At 43.0% G+C, this 17057-nt stretch overlaps 1 protein-coding gene across 1 annotated transcript in view; it reads left to right on the plus strand.

The window, feature by feature from the left end:
- Nucleotides 1-129: 129 nt before the first annotated feature.
- MNS1 (meiosis specific nuclear structural 1) overlaps nucleotides 130-17057 on the plus strand; it is a 34900-nt gene continuing 17972 nt past the window's right edge. The window contains exons 1-5 of the mRNA XM_040413909.1: nucleotides 130-303; nucleotides 7238-7453; nucleotides 10208-10335; nucleotides 12848-12950; nucleotides 13354-13583. Coding sequence (XP_040269843.1) covers nucleotides 298-303; nucleotides 7238-7453; nucleotides 10208-10335; nucleotides 12848-12950; nucleotides 13354-13583 — 683 coding nt within the window. The 5' untranslated portion in view covers nucleotides 130-297. The remainder of the gene's footprint in view (nucleotides 304-7237; nucleotides 7454-10207; nucleotides 10336-12847; nucleotides 12951-13353; nucleotides 13584-17057) is intronic.

A 17057-nucleotide genomic window follows, 5' to 3' on the forward strand; every position in this document is an offset into this window, starting at 1 on the left:
GGCTCAGGCGTCCCGCGTAACAGCGAGACTGTGTATAACACACGGCGCTCACTAGATGGCGCTAGTAAATAATAATACAATTTTTCTGACGTAGATTGATCTCTGACACTGTCGCTGGGGAACCAAAAACATGGCGACATCACTCGCTTTGCGGCGACAGTTTTCGGGCAAGTAGTTAGACGGTCACGTGTGAGAAAAGGGGCGGGGAGCATCCGTGGAGATTTGGTTACCTGAGTAACGTGGTCAAACAGGAGCGGAGGGTCAGGAAGAAGTGGCGGGTTCGGAGCCGTCGCAGCGATGATGGTAAGAAAGGAAAATTCTGCGACAACGACATCACGGGGGATGTGTTAGATTTTACCCATGGAGGGGAACGGTGTAGTGGCGGTAATATGTGTAATGTAACATGGAGGGTGTACAGAGTCTGTCTATACCCCATCAGGTATCCTAGGCAGGATATAAAGCGACACCGCGGCCATTACAAGCTTAAAGGGCTTGTCTGGGGTCACTAGAAACAGCGCCACACCTGTCCATGGGTTGTGTCTGGTATTGCAGGTCAGCTCAACTGGGATGAACAGGACAGAGGTGCAGGGTCACATCCTATGGACAGGTATGGAAGAAATATAGAAAAATCATGTTTAAAAGAAAAAAAGGAGCAGAGAAGGCGCTCCTGGTGTATTACCCCTGGATATCTGAGCGTACCCCCCCCCCCCCCCCCCCCAGGGCAGCTGTGCTTTCTAGAGACCCTCCTGTATGTAGCCTTGAACTTGATCCAGTCTAGTAACCACGTGAGATGGACAGCTGCTCCCTCCACTGAGGGTCCCGCAAATAATAAGATCAAAAAGGGGGTTTAAAGGGAACCTGTCATCAACTTTATGCTGACCTCACTGAGGGCAGGATAAAATAGTGACAGAAATGCTGATGTCAGCGGTGTGTCACTGATGAGCTAAAAGTAAGTGGTTGCTGAGAACCAGCATCATAATCATTGCAGCTCAGGCCTTGTAAAGAGTCACATCTACCTGAGAAGAGTCCTGGTTATTCCTAATCTCCTGCTCTCACCCATCTGCTGATGACTGGCAGTTCTCTCCTAGATAGAAAGGGAGAAAACCAGGTAGAAGCCTGTCAGCCATCAGCAGGTGGGCAGGAGAGCAGGACTTCATGAATAACCAGGACTCTTCTCAGGTGGCCGGGACTCTTTTCCAGGCCCAGTCTGCAATGATTGTGATGTTGGTTCTCGGCAACCACTTACTTTTAACTTATAAATGACAGACCGCTGAAATCAACTCACCTGTCTCTACCTTATTCTGCCTTTAGTACGGGCTGCATAAAGTTGATGACAGGTTCCCTTTAAGGTGCAAAAAGTATTAAGGTATAGCTACATGGTGACACTGGTCCCAGCCAGGATTGCAGGGGCACCGCAGTGTAGCGGTGATCCTATAGAAATGAATGGGGTCACGGCATGAGTTACACATGGACCACAACTGCGACCCCTGAATCACAAACAAAAACCAACTGTGCTGGATTTTTTGTGACTCAGGGGGTCTCAGTCGCGGCACTCGTACGACTGGCGCTATGACCCAATCCATTTTTATGCGATCACCTCTACACAGCAATGGTCCTGCGGTCCTTGTCGTGACCTGTGTAGCCATACCCTAAGGCCCCTTTCACACGGGCGAGTTTTCCGCGCGGATGCGATGCGTGAGGTGAACGCATTGCACCCGCACTGAATCCGGACCCATTCACTTCAAAGGGGCTGTGCACACGAGCAGTGATTTTTACGCATCACTTGTGCATTGTGTGAAAATCGCAGCATGTTCTATATTCTGTGTTTTTCACGCAACGCAGGCCCCATAGAAATGAATGGGTCTGCGTGAAAATCGGATGCGGTGCGATTTTCACGCATGGTTGCTAGGAGATGAAAGCAACCCCGGACCCCATTATAGCGTATTCACTGTATTATTTTTCCTTATAACATGGTTATAAAGGAAAATAATAGCATTCTTAATACAGAATGCTTACTAAAATGTGGATTGAGGGGTTAAAAAATAAAAAAAATTAACTCACCTCATCTTGTTGTTTGCGCAGCCGGCATCGTCTTCTTTCTTCTTCTTTCAGGACCTGCAAAAGGACCTTTCGTGACGTAATCTTCTATCTTCAATCAGCAGGACCTGCACTGACGTCACCGCACTCACCACGTGGTGAGCACGAATACGTCATCAAAGGTCCTTTTGCAGGTCCTCAAAGAAAAAAAAGAAAACAATGCCGGCTGCGCAAACAAGTGGATAAGGTGAGTAAATTTATATTTTTTTTTTTAACCCCTCAATCGACACTTTAGTATGCATTCTGTATTAAGAATGCTATTATTTTCCCTTATAAGCATGTTATAAGGGAAAATAATAAAATCTACAGAACACCTAACCCAAACTTCAGTGAAGAAGTCCGGGTTCGGGTCTGGGTACCACATTCAGTTTTTTATCACGCACGTGCAAAACGCATTGCATCCGCGCAATAAAAACTGCACAACGCAATCGCGGTTTCCCGCAATGCACACGCGATACATCCAGAGAAAATCCGGGACGCCCGTGTGAAAGAGGCCGAAAAGAAACTGAATATTTTATTGGTGCAACTACAACGCGTTTCAAAGACCTGCCGCATTCCTTATGCAAATACCATATTGGTTAGGGTTCATGCAGACAAATGTAAGGGCTACGTGCCTGTGCTGCAGACCGCAAATAGTGGCTGCAATGTATGGGCACCGGATGCAGACTCATTGACTTGAATGGGTCCCCGATCCATAAGATACAGCAAAAGGCAGGACATGTCTTATCTTTTGTGGTGCTCAGGTACATACCCGAAATACTATGAAGGTCTTCCGTGGTCTTCCGATCCATGCCTCCGCTTTGCAGAAGACAGGACATGTCGTATCCTTGACCATATTTTGCGGATTGTGGACCCATTCAAGTCAATTGGTTCACAGCACGGATTGCACATGGCCAGTGCCCATATATTGCGGACCCGCCGTTTGCAGTCCACAATACGGGCACGGAGCCCTTACGTTTGTGTGCATGAGCCCTAAAGGCAAAGAAATTAGAAATTTTTAGGCAGATACAGGATATGACGTCAGATAATATAAAAACTTGGCGAAAAAAAGGGGGAGGGATACACAACTGAAAAAATGTATAAGCATATGATAAAAAATGTCAAATACAAATTACCATAAATGCTGGGGTAAAAATCACTCCTTTTTTAACTCAGGGTTTTCACCTCAGTATTTTGTGTCATTTTTATTTTTGTATTTGATTTTTTTTTTAATCATAGGTTTATTTGGTAACAATTTTCCATTGTGTATCACCCCCTCTTTTCTCCTTTTTACATTGTCTGATGTCATATTCTGTACCCACCTCAAAAATGCAAATTTTCTTACCTTTACCAATATGGTACTTGGCTGAGAAAGAAGATGACCTTTGAAACACATTGCAGTTGTACCAATATAACAATTAGGAGGTCATTTATGAAACTGGTGTAAAGTAGAACTGGTTTACTTGCCCATACCATCCAATCAGATTCCACCTTTCATTTTCCAAAGGAGCTGTCAAAAATGAAAGGTGGAATCTGATTGGTTGCTATGGGCAACTAAGCCAGTTCTACTGTACACCAGTTTCATGAATGACCCCTTAGTTTCTTTTATCCTTTTAGCAGTGCGCCTTTTTAACCATTTTTTATATATATTTTTTATTTATTTATTTATTTTTAAATCATGGACAACCCATTTAACCCCTAAGTGCCATCACGTGTGGGGAGTGTATGGGGCATGCTTAAAGGGAACCTGTCACTGTGATTTTGTGTATAGAGCTGAGGACATGGGTTGCTAGATCGCCGCTAGCACATCTGCAATATCCAGTCGCCATAGCTCTGTGTGCTTTTATTGTGTAAAAAAAACGATTTGATACATATGCAAATTAACCTGAGATGAGTCCAGCGTGAAGGAGCCCAGCACCGCCCCACATCCTCCGAATCTCCTCCTTGCTCCCCAACGTCAGAAATCTAGAGCGCCGTAATCTCGCGAGCTAGCGCACGTGCAGTGTCGGCATAGTGTTCCTTCCCTGTGCAGGCATCAGCTTCAGGGAATGAACTGCACATGCACTAGCTCGCGCATCGCGAGATTACGGCGCTCTAGCTTTCTGACGTTGGGGAGCAAGGAGGAGATTCGGAGGATGCGGAGCGGTGCTGTGCTCCTTCAAGCTGGACTCCTCTCAGGGACAGGACTCATCTCAGGTTAATTTGCATATGTATCAAATCGTTTTTTGACACAATAAAAGCACACAGAGCTATGGGGACTGGGTATTGCAGATGTGCTAGCGGCCATCTAGCAACCCATGTCCTCAGCTCTATACACAAAATCCCGGTGACAGGTTCCCTTTAAGAGCTTAGCCCACTCTGTTATGCAGCTCACACCCACTGGCAACGTCCGGGGTTCTGACCGTTGAAGGGCTGTTTCACATGAGTGGGTCCATTGTGGGAATCGCGCTCTTTGTGTGTGCGTGATCCTTTGTTCTGGACTTGCAGGAGCGCACAGCATTAGGGCGCGTTCACACGAACATGGTTTGGTTCCGCATCCGAGCCGCATTCACTCCGTGTGCTGTCCGCATCTGTTGCTCCGTTCCGTGGCCCCGCTAAAATGATAGATCATGTCATATTCTTGTCCGTTGTGCGGATAATGGGCCGCCCTTTCCGTTCTGCAAATTGCGGAAGGCACACGGGCGGCGTCTGTGTTTTGCGGATCCACAATTTGAGGACCGCAAAACACTGCACGTTCATGTTCATGAGCCCGTATACTGATTTATAATGCTGTGCTTGACCTTACTTCTACAGAATCACAGTGACATAAAGCTGTCAGTATGATCCTATAGAAGTAAAGCCAAGCAGAGGCACACAGCATTATAAGTCAGTACAATGCCCTGCGCTTCTGTAAGTCCAGAACGGAGGATCCCGCTCACACACAGAACATGATTCCCGCAGTGGACTCGCTCGTGTGAAACAGCTCTAACTCTCCAGTTGCCATTGGCGATTGCAGCATCTGGATGGTTAGATTGGGGGGGGGGCTAAGACATCACGTGTTCAAGGGGCATCAGGAAAAAAAGCTCCATGTAGGAGAGGACGTGATACGTGCTCACTAGAAAGACTATGGGCTCATCTCTATTCCATCTCCTGCAGTGATGAGAGTGCAATGTGCTCCTTCTTCTACAGATCAGTGGGGGTTTTGAATAGCTGTTTTTAGTCACTTCGACTCCCACAGACCATCACTGATCAGATGTTTTGTCATCGTAATTTTAAAAGATTGCTCAGGATTACAAAAACATTGCTGGTTCCCTTTAAAAACCGTGCCACACCTGTCCACATATTACATGTCATGACATCATTACCTTGAAGAGAATGTCGTCTGCAGTATAGATTTCTACAGAAGCCACACTGTCCACAGCGGTAATTACCACTTGGTAAAGTATTTAACCACTTGCTACCCTCATTTTGGGGGCTATCTTAGCCAGTATGGGATACTAATTACGTTTTTAATTACCTCTGACGTAGGGCTATATTGGAATGAAAATGTGAATCTCCTATTTAGCATTTTAATTTTGTTATTATCACTAGTTAACAATGTGCGTATTTAGAAGAAGGCAGCCATGTTTTTCTGATCCTAAACAACCCCTTTAATGTGTCTGTCTACTTTAAAAAAAACTTTTGATTTGTCATAGCGACATACTAACGGTTTTGATTGGAGGGGGTCTGAGTGCTGAGATCCCCACCGATCGCTAGAAGGAGGAGAGAGGAGGCTCTCGCATAGCACGCTCTCTCTCCTCGCCGCTGAAGACAAGCTCAGTAGAAAGTCTACAAGCAGCAAGGCGAGAGAACTCGCTATATGAGCGTTCCTCTGTCCTCGTTCTAAAGATCGGTGGGGGTCTCAGCACTTGGACCCTCACTGATCAAAACTTTTCATATATAGACTGTCTTGACGGCAGCATCTCCGGACATGTATCTTTATTCATAGTGGGACAATGTGCAACATAGTAAAAAAAAAAAGCGACGTTTGGACTACGTGGTAGTCTTTATAAGCATTATAAGTCAGTACAATGCCCTGCGCTTCTGTAAGTCCAGAACGGAGGATCCCGCTCACACACAGAACATGATCTCGTTTGAATATTTGCTACTACCACCATGCTTGATAAAGACTACCACGTAGTCGAAACGTCTTTGTTTTATTTGACTATGTTGCACATTGTCCCACTATGTCCGGAGTTGCTGCCGTCAAGTCTGTCTATATGCTGACCAATTGGCCGCTGTGGATCGGGGGCCGCTGATGGGCTGTTGCATTCCAGTGAGAAAGAGTCCTCTGCGGTATTTGTGTGCTGCTCTGAATATTGTCTATTTCAAAACTTTTTATATGTCACTGTGACAAATCAAATGTTTATTTTTTAATGTGATATAAATGGGATGCACCACAAATGGCCATCGCATCGGAGAACACCAGATATCAAGATCAGTGCGATTCCAGTGCTGATCCGACATGAATGGCATAGCCTATTGATGTGACATAAGTACAGTATCTGTAGGAAAAAACCCCAGAAACAGGGGTTGATATTGTTATGATATATTTGTTCACTGGGGGTCCGACTGCTGGGCCCCTGGCTGATCTAGATTACAAAGGATGAAGGTTTCTTTGTCATTTCTCCTGCACAGCATTGCTGCCGGCACCTGCTGTTTAATCGGGTTGTCTGCTTTCAGGCCCCTTGCACACGACTGTATGTATTTTGCGGTCCACAACAAACGGATCCGCAAAAAATACGGAACATTGTTTGTGATGATGCGGACAATAATAGGACATGTTATATTTTTTTGCGGAACGGAAATACGGAAACGGAAATGAATGGTTCCGCATACGGTTCGCAAAAAAAAAAAAAAACGGAACATACACGGAAAGAAAATAAGTTTGTGTGCAAGAGGCCTCAGGCGACGGCACTTCGACAACACGTGACTACTGCAGCCAATCACTAGCCTCAAAGGTTGTCTCCCCACTGATTACACATTGATGGCCTATAGCTGGGACAGTCTCTTTACAAATACATAATACTACACCGTCCCTTTAAAATAAAGATAATCCTAGGGAGTGTTTGCCATTGTTATGATCATGGAGGCACAGAATACATACCGTTACTAAGTGATCTCCATATGCTTTCCTTATGAGGTTTCAAAGAGAGGCGTGACCTACGGTCAGAGGGAGAAGATGATGGCAGAAGCTAGGCGCCAAGAATTTATTCGGGAGGACCAAATTAAGAAACTGAACCAAGAACAGCAAATGGAAGCTTCCTTAAAGAGTGAGGAACGTGTGGAAAAGAAGCGCTTTCTAAGGAGACTGCAGGATGAAGAACAGGAGAGAATGGTGGAGGAAACTCTCCAGCAGGTAAGAGTTGTTGAGGTCTTTGCTGGTCTCAGGGTCATAAAATGATGTGGTTTCTTTTTTCAGTTCTAGAAATCTAGTTTTGTGGCTTTCTATCGAAAAGAAACCACAGTGGCTTAGGTCATGTTCACACCAACATTAAAAGGGTTCTACAGTTTGTTGTAACTGATGATCTATCCTCTGGATAGATCATCAGCATCTGATCGGCGGGGGTTCGACACCCGGGACCCCCGCCGATCAGCTGTTTGAGAAGGCAGCGTCGCTCCAGCAGCGCCGTGGCCTTCTCACTGTTTACCGCTGACCCAGTGACGTCATGACTAGTATCGCCTGGGCGGGGCTAAGCTCCATTCAAGTGAACAGAGCTTAGCCCCGCCCACGCTAGTTGGTACTAGTCGTGACGTCACTGGGCCAGCGGTAAACAGTGAGAAGGCTGCGGCGCTCCTTGAGCGCCGCTGCCTTTTCAAACAGCTGATCGGCGGGGGTCCAGAGGATAGATCATCAGTTAAAACAAAGTGCAGAACCCGTTTAATCATTTCCATTAGAGGAGCAGATCAATGAAAATAACAGAAGTGCCAGATTCAACATATAACTGAACGGCATGGACCCAAACAGACCCCATTGACTATAATGGAGGTTCATTTGAGAGTCCTCTTTTTAACTGGAAAAAAACAGTCCTTTTTTGTCCACTCTTTTTGGCAGACTCTGCGGTGAAGGCCCTGAACTGAGCCTTTGACACAGATGTGAGCAAGCCCTAGTACTTTGAATAACTATTGCAGAAGTTCATATGTATGTTGTATGCTGTGGACACCTTCTGGGCAATTTTTTTTATATAGTTGCATTTTACTCACTTTGGACTAAAAATATTTTTTATTGGTCTTTTTTTAAAATTTTCAGCCAATCAGAGTTACAGGGGTTAAGAATCAGTCTGTTTCCAAGCTGTCATTTTCTGTTTTCTTTGTATCTCATCATCTGATGGCTCATGTGTAGCTCTGATCTCCTGACCTCATAAACACTTATTATAGCCATATTCGTATCAAACTGATAAGAATATAGCTTAAGTAAGTGTTTAGGATGTCAGGAGATCAGATATAAGAGCTACATATGACCTGTCAGACGACGGGATTCAAAGAAAATAGGAGTTTTTGTGCTTACCTGTAAAATCCTTTTCTCGCTGAATTCATTGGGGAACACAGAAGACCTTGGAAGCTGTGTCCCCCAATGAACTCAGCGAGAAAAGGATTTTACAGGTAAGCACAAAAAATCCTATTTTAGCTCAAAATGAGTAAAATGTAATAATAAAAAAATGCTTCTGAATTTGTACTTTAATGTTCTTTCTGCATTTAGTCTGATTACTGAAAGACCCTATAGTAATGTACAAAAACAAACAAACAATTTGTGATATGCGACATTCCTCCACCGCTGCTCCTTGGCCTCCGTGTGGTTGGGTTTACAATAGACTTTAGTTAAGTGTTGTCCACTGTATCATCACCTTACATGATTGAAGTGCCCAATCCTGGCAAGCTAACATGATATTGTGGCGTGTCATGAATAATCGCCTTATGTCAGGAAACTAATTCTAGGTCTCCAATAAAAAAAAATTCACTTAAAGGGGTTATCTGTGTTCTGAGCTGAACCCGTTTATAACCTCTTTACTCATTAACGCTTTATAAGTGAAGCATCTGAGCATCTCCTAGCTCGCATTCTCCCCCTTGCCTTGCGCTGCATTGCGGAATATAAGGTCTGTTTATTGCCGATACTATTCTAGGTGGAGACTTCCGCCTAGCAGTGAGCCCAGTGCCGTCACCGACACAGATGGGCGGTGTATGGTTCCGCCCTAGGCTGTTTTAGGCAGGTACCAAAAAAACAAACAGATAGCATATGGATGTCATCCGTGTGCTGTCTGTAGCTGTATGTCTGTTCCGTAAATTATAGAACATGTCCTATTTTTGTCCATGTTGCAGACAAGAATTGTCATTACTAGTGATGGAAGTGATAAAAATGGGGATTGCACATGGAAGGTATCTGTATTTTGCAGATCCATGGTTTGAGGACTGCAATATGGAGATGGCCGTGTGCATGAGGCCCTAGATAGCTTGTTCGGCCAACAGCTAATCCTCCTGACCCCCAAACCCATGCATAGGAGTAGTAGCACCTGCAAGTTAGGAGTAGTAGCCCTAGAAATGGCCACAGAGGTTTATTTTTAGATGACCTTTTATGTCCAATGTGAATTTGTACATTATTCTTGTCAATAAAAAAGACTTTGTTTAAAAAAAATAAAATAATAAGATCTGGCCATAGAGGTTTTGAAGATAATCCTACCAGTGACAATAATTCATATGTGCATGGTGTGATGAATCCATCACAGGTCCGACTCCAACAGTGCCTAAAAAACCCATCACCCTATAATGGGGTCTTTCAAGTTCCACCATGGTGTCTGTCTTTTTACTGAAAAAATAGTGTTGCATGCAGCCCTATTTTCTAGCTTATTTTGAATCACCACTCTCCTCTTTCTACTAAGTAAACTATGTTTTAGGATCCATTTACACGTCCGTAGTGTATTGCGGATAGCCAATGCACCCCCCATAGAACTGCCTATTCTTGTCCGCAATTGCGGACAAGAATAGGACATGTTCTATTTTTTTGCGGAGCTGCGGCCAGGAAGTTCGGGTATGATCTGTCATAGAAAATCCCCAGAAAACAATTGTTACTTAGCATAAAATTACTTCACCCGTTTCCTTTGTTTCAATTATAAAATAGGCTGAGGAAACGAAACGTCTTAAGGAGTTACAGCTAGAACAAGAAGAGAGAATGGCACAGGAGCTGGCGAGAATAAAGCACGAGCAACTGAAAGATGAGAAAATGAGGCAACAAATACGAGAGAACAGGTAATAATAACATACTCGCCGCCAATATACAGTCATGTGAAAAAATTAGGACACCCTTTGAAAGCATGTGGTTTTTTGTAACATTTTTAATAAATGGTTATTTCATCTCCGTTTCAACAATACAGAGAGATTAAAGTAATCCAACTAAACAAAGAAAACTGAAGAAAAGTCTTTTCAAGATCTTCTGTAAATGTCATTCTACAAAAATGCCTATTCTAACTGAGGAAAAAGATAGGACACCCTCACATGTATTCCCTCTTAAATTGGCTCAGATCTCACACCAGGTGCACATAATTAGTAGATCGTTACTCTGCATGTTGAATGAGGCTTGCCCTATTTAAACCTCAGACATTTAGTTTGGTGTGCTCCTGACTGTTGAAGTGAGAGTGAGCACCATGGTGAGAGCAAAAGAGCTGTCAGAGGACTTCAGAAAAAAGATTGTAGCAGCCTATGAGTCTGGGAAGGGATTTAAAAAGATCTCAAAAGATTTTGAAATCAGCCATTCCACTGTCCGGAAGATAGTCTACAAGTGGAGGGCTTTCAAAACAACTGCCAACATGCCCAGGACTGGTCGCCCCAGCAAGTTCACCCCAAGAGCAGACCGCAAGATGCTAAAAGAGGTCTCCAAAAACCTTAAAGTGTCATCTCGAGAACTACAGCAGGCTCTGGCTACTGTTGATGTAGAAGTACATGCCTCTACAATCAGAAAGAGACTGTACAAGTTTAACTTGCATGGGAGGTGTGCAAGGAGGAAACCTTTGCTTTCCAAGAGAAACATCGAGGCCAGACTGACATTTGCCAGAGATAAAGTTGACAAAGACCAGGACTTCTGGAATAATGTTCTTTGGACAGATGAGTCCAAAATTGAATTATTTGGACACAACAGCAGAGGACATGTTTGGCGTAAACCAAACACAGCATTCCAAGAAAAGAACCTCATACCAACTGTGAAGCATGGAGGTGGAAGTGTCATGGTTTGGGGCTGCTTTGCTGCAGCAGGACCTGGTCAGCTCACCATCATAGAATCCACGATGAATTCTACTGTGTATCAGAAGGTGCTTGAAGAACATGTGAGACCATCAGTTAGAAAATTAAAGCTGAAGCGGAACTGGACCATGCAACATGACAATGACCCAAAACATACTAGTAAATCAACCAAAGATTGGCTGAAAAAGAAGAAATGGAGAGTCCTGGAATGGCCAAGTCAAAGTCCAGATTTGAATCCCATTGAGATGCTGTGGGGTGACTTGAAAAGGGCTGTACGTGCAAGAAACCCCTCAAACATCTCACAGCTGAAAAAGTTCTGCATTGAGGAGTGGGGTAAAATTTCCTCAGACCGATGTCGAAGACTGGTAGATGGCTACAAGAACCGTCTCACTGCAGTTATTTCAGCCAAAGGAGGTAACACTCGCTATTAGGGGCAAGGGTGTCCTATCTTTTTCCTCAGTTAGAATAGGCATTTTTGTAGAATGACATTTACAGAAGATCTTGAAAAGACTTTTCTTCAGTTTTCTTTGTTTAGTTGGATTACTTTAATCTCTCTGTATTGTTGAAACAGAGATGAAATAACCATTTATTAAAAATGTTACAAAAAAACACATGCTTTCAAAGGGTGTCCTAATTTTTTCACATGACTGTATGTACAGCTCATTACAAAGGGTATGAAACTACAGACGTTGTAGACCATTTAACTTCCCACAAACAGTAAGATCCAAATGTTGAAGGTCTTGCTGTCTAGAGCTTTCAGTCTATTGCGGGGAGGCAGGGTCGATGATTTAGTAGGTGGAAGTGTGCCAACCACATTTGATTGCTGGGTTGAATGAGTCAGACACCGGGTGTGGACTATGTGAAAGCAGATGGACCCTCAGTCTGGCATTTGATAATCCAGAAACGGATATGCCTGAACTGCACGGAGGACTTTCTCAAGGCAAAAAAACAAAAGACTAAGCAGACATTACCAGTAATGAGAGACTCAAACACTACTATAAGAGTATATTGCATATTGGAGAGGAACTCTGTTTCCTGGACTCGAGTTCCATTTGACATTGTATTCAGCATGATGTATGGTCTGGTGTATAGAACAGTCTCAGGTGACCGTTTCAGGCCACTTTTTCCTGTAGGACATAATCTACCTTTCTGGTGACATCCATCACCATGACTATTGCTTTAATAATCAATATATAACGTTACTTTATAACAGACCCTTTCATTATATTACAGACATCTTATATATAATTACTCAAATCTACAGGCCCCTCCTGTTGATTTCTATCAAGAGCAGTATTGTGTGGATTCAAATCACCATCTACACCAGCGTCTAAATGGTGGCTTTGATTGTAGGAACATATATATGCGTTAATATGTTTACATTTCGTGGAGAGAAAAAAGGAGTTTAGGGAAGAAAGGAATAAACTAGTGAAACAAAATGTATTGTTACACATAAAATGCAGTATATTTTACGTTACTGTATTTCTGTATTGTCTTGATGTCTCTGATTTCCCTTTTCCCGCAGCCTGGAGCTCCGAGAATTGGAGCAAAAACTGAAGTCTGCCTATCTTGCAAGGGAAAGGGCTGCACAGGTTGCTGAAAAAGAACTTCTTAATTATGAGAGAATGGTAAGGAACTTTTTCCCTGTAGATTTATAGGTAGGTGCTGTCTTTATGGAAATTTATCTAGAGAACCTGACATATCAGAGGAGATTTATCAAGAGTTGGGTAAGATGCAATAATTTGGGAGAAATTTGGTGTAGTGGTAGTTCATTTGATATGACATATTATAGAATTGCCTCTCCAGCAACATCTGCTGAAACGTTATCCTTCAGGTTCATTCACAGTGCCATAATTATACATTTTTAGATTTTGTCAGCACTTGTATGTTTTCACAGAAGATCCCATAAGTTATACTTGACCCTCTTCTTTATTGACTGGAACATGCTTTGCATTTTACCCAGAGTTATAAAGTTGTACTGATATGTTGGGGCTCTTTCCACTTTTTGTGACTTTCACCATTTCTTGACAGAAACGAGAATCTGAAATAGCTCACAAAATGAAGGAGGAACATGAAAGAGCTTCAGAAGAAGAGCTGGCCAAGGAAACAAGACGTTACCAGGAGAAGCTGCGTTACCAGAGAGAGCTAGAAACACAGCTTGAAGATAAAGAGACGAAGAGGCAGGAGGCTTATCAAGAATTCCTAAGGGAGAAGATCCTGGTTGATGAAATTGTGAGAAAGATTTATGAAGAAGATCAAACGTAAGCTTGTTTGCAATTCTCTCTGAATAACATGTATGTAGAGATTTAGAGTAGTCCCAGAATGCCTGGACAGCCTACAGCTATCAGGGCATGTTGGGAGTTGTATTTTTGCAATAGCTGGAGGGCCACAGGTTGGCCATCTCTGGAGAAGACAATTGATACTGTAATATGCTATATACTCTTTCAGAATGGGAGAAGTATGTATTCCTTTATGAGAAGAAATTCCACACCTGCTGAAAAGAAGTAAAAGAGAAGCATAGGGTGCTCCCTGAGGTAGTAGAAAAGTACACCTGATGGCTATCCTCTACAGATTAATTAGCTTGGTTTGGTTTGCATCCAAGTTGTATGACTAGGTTGCCTGGATGCAGAAAAGCTGGGTTGCATAGCCTTCATATTTACTTTTATCAAGCTCTACCTCATTAGAAAGCGCCCCATGGTCTGCCTTTTCTTCTTTTCACTGAGCACTTAGTTTCTCCCCAGTAAAGAAGACAAATACAGACCAGGAGCCTGGGAAGGAACAACAACCCTGACGCGTGTTTCGCCTAGCTTCCTCTTGGGGGCGTACCCTACCGTCCAAAACACCTACTATTTATACCCCATCTTAATGTGGTCAATCCCTCCCATTCCAGATCTTAGCAACACTCATCTGCAAAGAGGGAGGAGGAGTCCCAACCGCGGCCAGCAGCGCCACATTCACAAACATTGCCACCAAATATCGCGGGATAATTCGCGATCACGTGATCCGTCTGATCATGTAACTCGCAATACCAAAACCACATGCGGCTGTAGGGGCCGTTGCTCTACGCTTAAGGAAAGGGGTGGATGAGTTCCAAACCGCCCACAATAGAGCCTCCCTCCAGCCTAAGAGGCCAGCAATCTATGACATCAATAGCTCAAGGTCAGACAGCCACATGTTAACACTCACGCCATTATGGTAAAGGGCAACTTGCCCATATCGCCATTTAGTAGGATATGTATGTTATATTTAGATCACAGACTAGGTTTGGGGATATTTTTGGGACCATCTTAATGGAGGTTTAATCAATTGGATCACAAATTCAAGCTGAATTAGGGAATATTATTAGCAGCAATTTGATCCGTTTATTAACCCTATATCAACCTCAAAAGTGTATAGAATATTGATAGTGTCAGGTCAGGGCACCTTTGCCCTTGCAATCATCATATAGGAAAAATACATTCCTATCCAAAAAAATATATATAGTGCCGAAGTGCATAGTTGAGTGTACTATGAATCATAGTTCCACACTAAGTCATAATAATATATAAGGAGTATAAAATATATAATATATAACATATATTTAGATTTCATATAATGTGCAAATAACAATCTTATTGATTGTGAATATAAAATGACACAAGTAAAAATATATTGTAGTAGAATCTGTCACCAAACTGCAATATTCACACTAATAAATAAAATAATAAAATTGATAAATACAAATGTGATTACACAATAATTAATAAAAACAGTGAGTGCAGTGAAAAGTGCAAGACAAACAAAAACTTATCCTAATGTAGGTAGTATAATCCTATATTATATACACAGAGCTATTTAAGGAAGCATAAGTCCCATTGTTACCCATAATCCAAGTTCCATCTCAACATATTCAAAAGCTATCCATCTTTGCTGACGTTCTTGAATGCCAGGATACTCCTAGCCTGTCGCAGATGACCCAAGGTCAATATCTCAAAGGTACAGGAGGACAACCAAAAGCTGAGTGTCTGAAACATAGCCAAAGTAGTTAGACGGGAAGATACACAAATAAAACCACTAATGTTAAAATAAAATACGTCGAACTTTGGCCCGGGTCAGAGGGCCACCACCGAGCAATACTGAGGCACGATTTGGTCACAAATCCATTACACTTAGAGGAATGGGGCAAAGCTATTGCCCTTGTTTAAACCCAACGGTGTAACCGTATTTAGGGTACAGATCCACTTTGTCTCTTTTTGACCAAGTATTTTTCTCCAGTTTCCTCTTCTAGGGGAGATTATAACCTGATCGATGCCCCTAAACCGCAGGAAAGATCCCTCAGAGCTGTGTTATTCTTTAAAATGTCTTGCCAAGGTCTGTAATTGTGTCAAATCCTCCACATCCTTGGCTGATTCAATAGATAGTACAGGCTCCCTGATCCTCCTCCTCAATTGATTGGTTTTATATGCGTTTTTGAGGTGACAGGTTCCCTTTAAGTAAGGAGTTATGTCCTATAACACAACCCACCAAGGTAAGCATAATGCAACCCTACATCTCACTTTCCCCAAGTACACCTAAAGTCATTCAATGTTTGCATCCATATTTTTTTCCTTCGTACCATTCTGCTGTCTTGGGATACAGTATTCAAAGCACCAGGTCGTCATGTCTCTGCAGGATGGGGGGGAATAGCTTCTATATGGGTCTGTTTAGATGAGTGCCTCTAGAAAAGATAGGTGGTTGCATACTTAAGCAGGTGTAGTGTGCATATCACTACCTGAGTGACATAGCAAGACAGTATATAGCCTTAACTCCTTTGCATCTGCACTTAAAGGACTGTTAGGCCCCTTTCAGACGAGCAAGTTTTCCCGCATGGGTGCAATGCGTGATGCGAACACATTGCGTCCGCACTGAATCTGGACCCATTCATCTCAATGGGTCTGTGTACATGAGCGTTTTTCACACATCACTTGTGCGTTGCGTGAAAATCGCAGCATGTTCTATATCCAGCGTAGAAGTGAATGGGGCTGCTTGAAAAACACACCGCCTCCGCAAGCAAGTGCAGAGGCGATGCGTTTTTCACTGATGGTAGCTAAGAGATGTTTGTTAGAAAACTAAATGCTTACAATCATGCGAGTGAAAAACGCATCAATGCGCATTTCACCCGCGAGATAAAAAGTGAACAACTGAACGCAATCGCAAACAAAACTGACTGAACTTGCTTGCGAAATGGTGCGAGTTTTCCTGAACGCACCCTAAACGCATCTGGACCTAATCCGTATCGTTCGTGTGCAAGAGGCCTTACTGTCAAAATTAGGGTTATTCAATTTAGAAAAAAGACGACTGAGGGGAGCTCTAATAACTATGTATAAATATATCAGGGGGCAGTACAGAGATCTATCCCATCATCTATTTATCCCCAGGACTGTGACTGTGACGAGGGGACATCCTCTGCGTCTGGAGGAAAGAAGGTTCCTACACAAACCTAGAAGAGGATTCTTTACTGTAAGAGCAGTGAGAAGGGGAAGGGGTAGTGGTGATAGACTCACTGGAGGAGTTCAGGAGGGGCCTGGATGTATTTCTGGAGTGTAATAATATTACAGGTTATAGTTACTAGATTTCTGGAGAGGCCATTGATCCAAGGAGTTATTCTGACTGCCTGGAGTCCAGAAGGAATTTTTTCCTTTAAAATAAAAGTAGTAAAATTGGCTTCTATCTCACAGGTTTTTTTTGCCTTCCTCTGGATCAACTTTCAGGATAAC

This window comes from Bufo bufo, chromosome 1 (genome assembly GCF_905171765.1).
Source record: "Bufo bufo chromosome 1, aBufBuf1.1, whole genome shotgun sequence".
NCBI lineage: Eukaryota > Metazoa > Chordata > Amphibia > Anura > Bufonidae > Bufo > Bufo bufo.